Genomic DNA, 5,072 nt, shown 5'->3' on the forward strand with positions numbered 1-5,072 from the left:
TAAATTTCATTAAAGAGGAGAGTGAAGCTATGGGTTATGGTTATGAAGAAGCATGCAGCAGCATGAGTTGTTCAGATGAATGCACAACGAAAGCTCAAGATACCGAGGAACAGGTTGGTGTTATTGACTGCTGAGAAAAAAATATATTAAGGTCACAAAACTTCATGCGCCTCACAGTTCATTTGGTGGCTGAAGTTATAAAATCACAGAAGGAGTAAAATAATAACCATAGAACTAAAACCTGAAAAAATAACATCATAACCTTGAATTGCTATTGGCATTTATTGTTATTATTATTCATAAGAAAAACAATTCTGTTTTGAAGGCTACTTTTTCACATTTCTTATTTGAAGTTGATGCATTTCTTAAATATCTTCGGTTGATTGAAAACAAGAACAGATTCTTGAAATATTATGATAATTTGTTTTTTTGGTAATAACACCACTGATGCATTAGGTTTTCTGTGTTTACCCTTTTATATTTATTTGTATTTTATTATTTATTTATTTTTATTTAATTTTGTTTGTGAAAAGTTGATGCAGATTTGAATGTAATTTTATTCCTGTAGAAGTTCTATATCTTCTGTCTTTTCTGTGTTTATTGTTTGATGCATAATAATAATTTAAAAAAACAAAAAACAGCATTAAGCTGAGCAGTATTGGGGAGTAACTATGTAACGGTGTCACGTAATTTAACTACAAAATAATCCGTTACAGTTAATGAGAAAAATGTTATTAAATTACAGTTACTTATAAAAATGTTAATGATTAAAGAAGGGGGTTACATCTGAATATTACTTGTACATTTACTATTTCTTGATATGGTTTTAAAAACCAGTCATATGTAGCTCAGGTATATTTGTAGCAATAGCTAACAATACATTGTATGGGTCAAAATTATCGATTTTTCTTTTATGCCAAAAATCATTAGGATATTAAGTAAATATCATGTTCCATGAAGATATTTTGTAAATTTCCTACTGTAATCAAATCAAAACCTAATTTTTGATTAGTAATATGCATTGGGAAGAACTTCATTTTTTTTAAAAATTTTTGCAGCCTCAGATTCCAGATTTTCAAATAGTTGTATCTCGGCCAAATATTCCTCTCATTTCATTTCAAACATTCATTGTCATGTCCTAAAAAAACAAACATCAATGGAAAGCTTATTTATCCAGCTTTCAGATGATGTGTAAATCTCAATAAAAAAAAAATAAAAAATGAATGGTTTTGTGTCACAAATCTGTATTTAACTTCAGAATGATCTCAAAGTAAAAAGAGGTGCTAAAGTCTGATTTTGCAGTGACTGTGTTTTAAAATGAAATGGTTGTAATTTTAATTCAAGCGATGAAGGATATTGAACGTCTGACAGTAATCAGTGTTGAGTTCTGCTGTAAGGTTAACTCTGCCTGCTTTACATGTTTCAAAATGATTAACAGTTGAAAACATTCATTAGAAATTTGGAAAAGTAATCAAGTGTAGTCAGTTACATTAATAAAGTAATTGAAATAGTTACACTATTATTACATTTTAAAAGAGTAACTTGTAATCTGTAACCTATTACATTTACAGTCTAACCTTTCCAACATTGAACCTAAGACACCAAATATTAATAATACAAACATATTCAGCCCGTGTAGTTTTCACTGTAAAAGAGAGAAAGTTTCCTTTTGTTTCACATTGTCCCTCTTGATATGAAATGATCTTAATTCTGTTCACTTCAGACCTGAAAGTGGTGAAAGTGTAGAGCTGAATGAAGTGGAGGAGAAACATCAGTATCAGACGCCTCATCTTCTCATAATTGAGAAATCTTCTAGTGACTTCCAGACCTCAAATGATTCCTCACAAAACAGAGCTCAAGCCATAAAATCTTTCAGCTGTCCGCAGGCAGGACAGACTTTCACTCTCAATGGAAGCCTTTTGTGTCACATGAGAAACCCTACGAAGAAAAACCCTTTCACTTTCTGAGTCACTTGAGAATTCACGATGAAGAGCGACCGTTTGCTTGTCCTCAGTGCGGCAAGAGCTTCAGACGCAAAGGAAACCTTCTGGGTCACATGAGAACTCACAAGAGAGAGAGTCCTTACTCGTGTCCTCAGTGTGGGAAGAGTTTCAGACAGGAAGGAAACCTGAAGAGACACCCGAGAATCCACAGCAGAGAGAAACCCTTCACCTGCCTGAGCGTGAACAGGAGGATTCACTCCGGAGAGGAGCTGTGAGAAGAGCTTCACCAGCCCTCTCACTCTGACCAAACCTTGTTCATCTGTCATCAATGTGGGAGAAACTTTGCTTCCGCGTCGGTCCTAAAAAGACACATGAATGTTTCACACCAGCACCAAACAAATAATACAGGTGTGAGATCTCACATGTGCTTTGAGTGTTGGAAAGGCTCTTTTAACACCAGTGACTTGGCTCGCCATCTAACAATCCACAGCGGAGAAACACCTTACGAGTGCTTACAGTGGGGAAAGAGTTTCAATCGGCAAGAGACTTTGAAAGTGCATGAGAGACTGCATACTGGAGAGAAACCGTATCTGTGCGCTTCATGTGGGAAGAGTTTCACTCATTCAAGTGGCCTAAAGACTCACAGGAAAAAACACTGTTCGGAGGTGTCGCAGTGAGCAAAATGCATGTAATTAGCGATGTACATGGTATGTCATTGGCATTAAAAATCAGAACATTTCTTCCAAAAGAGCAGTTGCATCTAAATGGGTCATTTGTTGAATTTAATTACCTGTAGTGATTAACAGCTGTCAGTTTATGAAAGAGGAAGTATGAAGTTGCGAAAATGTAAGCACAGATGACTAGACAGGTCATGCAAAAGTAATGGAAATCCATTCATCAAAATGAGAGGGAAACATGGGTTTACAATAGTGACAAGTCCAAAACAATTAAATACATCTTGAGAAGTTCATGCTGTGGTTTCTGTTAATCATAATTGATTTATTTTGCATATTGAATCTGGTCATTGTAGAGTCAACAGAAACAAAGTAGAGTTCATAGTACCACAGTAAATTCATTGTAGAAACATTAACTACTACACCATTGTGAAAGCAAGAAAATATATTGGCGCAAAAACTGCTTCATGAATTGAGTAAAGATATAGAGGGAATTTCTGCAGTTGATTTTGTCATTAGCTCAAAGAATATGACAATTACATTTCAGAACAAAAAAAAAAAACTACTATTAAAAATGTGTACAAAAACAACATCGTTAGCAGAAAGTGTTTTTTTTTTTTTTTAAGACTAGACAAGACCAGCTCATTCAAGTCCAAGCCGAATAAAAAAATTAAAAAACTCCTGAAAATATGATCTTGGATGACAAAAATGTTATTTTAGGCTGGTCCAGCTCAGCAGTCAAACTGAAGTGAAATCAAGCGTATAGCGTTAGTTCTGGCAGGTCACGTGAGTCATCAGCTGATCACATCTACCTATAGGAATACGACATCTATCACTGCATCCCTGCATAAGCGCTATTCAGTATTATTCAGCAGCTTTTGCTTGCTCAGGAGCAATTAACCTCCTCCATCCCCAACTCCTCCTTTCGCCACAGTCAGGACTTGGCTTCTGATATATTCCTGTTGAATCAGATTCCCTAATCTTGAGTTGTGTTACACTAAATGCAATTAAGTACATTAATGATCTGCTTGGTTCCGTTCTGTTAACCCTTGGGGGGGGGGGGGTTAGAACAGAACCATATACCGCCAATCCAAACTGTAAGTGTAAGCTAAGTGTCTATCATTGGACGATAGTGTTTTACGATAGAAATGTTAAACGATCTTCAGCAATCTAATGACATACTATTTGACTTTTTGTCATTTGAAACTTTTAAGCCTCTTGCTATATTTTTCTAAAACAATACAATGCTTTTATGTTAGAAACCGATCCAAAATCTGATTTTCTGCTGTTGGGTTGAAATTATAGGGGAAAAAGAAAACCTGAAAACAAGCTTTTCACAAAAATCACAACTTTATTGCACCAGTATACCTATATTTATGTATTTGCAATACTGAATGACTTCTCGTTTTCAGAAAAGGCATTAGGTACAGAACCATCAATTCAAATATGACAAAGACACTCGTGTGTTCTTCAGCTTTCAGTCTCTGAAAATAACCAATTCTCAAGTGAATTTCTAAGAGAATACAGACACATCCTACAGAACGCATAGTGTCTGGGTCCTGAACAAGACTTCAGAGCAGCCTTCCAAACACACATCTACTGGTTAATAAAATTTCCCATTTACATTTCCACAAACCTTAAATACATTAGGCTTCCATTTAGCAATGTGCATTTTAACATGTTTTAATAAGTATAATTTGCAATATGTTCTATTCATTTTTAAAAATTAAACCAAGGCAACTTTTCTAAAACCCAACGATTCATGAAAGGATGGTCTTTAACGACAAGAATGACTGGAGGGGGGCACAGAGTGCGAGCACAAGGTAGACTGTACAATGTCCTAAATAGGAAAGCTTCAACATTGGTTTACTCCTATGACGGCTCTTGAGTGGATAAGCATGTACATCATTTTGACCCGATGTATAATAGCACTGCTAACGGACAGGGTGTTTACAGCTCACACAGATGACGTTTGGACCAGCTTTCGTGGAGTTTTTCCCTGGGCTGACCCCTTCGCAGGGCATCCGTGGGATTGCTGTAGTTGCATAGAGAGTAGGTAAGAGCTACAGGATGAGACACGCTAAATCAAAGACAAGGGGATACTCCAATTATTAAATAATTCAGCCCTCCTGGCAAAAACACAGTGGTTTGTGTTAAGGTCCATGTTTTTTGTTTTTGTTTTAGCTCACATGGATGAAATGTATTGCATTGTTGTATGCAGCCCTGTGCATAAAAGACCACGTCGTCTGACTGGAAATGGTGGCGTTTGGGGAAATCCGAGGAGAAATCTTATAGAAACTGCGGAAATGGTCTCATTTCCTAAAATATAACAAAATCAAACACTGCAAAGGTGAGTCGGAGGAGAAGGATGGGCTAGTATTCAAACAGGCAAGACACGAAAGTATACAATCACAAGCAATAAATGTATTGCAATGTAAGACAGCAGGGCTGTGTG

At 36.1% G+C, this 5,072-nt stretch overlaps 1 protein-coding gene across 1 annotated transcript; it reads left to right on the forward strand.

Moving 5' to 3' along the window:
* Window positions 1-29: 29 nt before the first annotated feature.
* LOC131534729 (gastrula zinc finger protein XlCGF9.1-like) lies at window positions 30-2,218 on the forward strand. Its single transcript, XM_058767781.1, has 2 exons — window positions 30-113; window positions 1,877-2,218. Exons 1-2 carry the CDS (start codon window positions 30-32, stop codon window positions 2,216-2,218), a joined length of 426 nt encoding a protein of 141 aa, XP_058623764.1.
* Window positions 2,219-5,072: the final 2,854 nt, after the last annotated feature.

Source organism: Onychostoma macrolepis, chromosome 03, assembly GCF_012432095.1.
Source record: "Onychostoma macrolepis isolate SWU-2019 chromosome 03, ASM1243209v1, whole genome shotgun sequence".
Taxonomy (NCBI): Eukaryota; Metazoa; Chordata; class Actinopteri; order Cypriniformes; family Cyprinidae; genus Onychostoma; species Onychostoma macrolepis.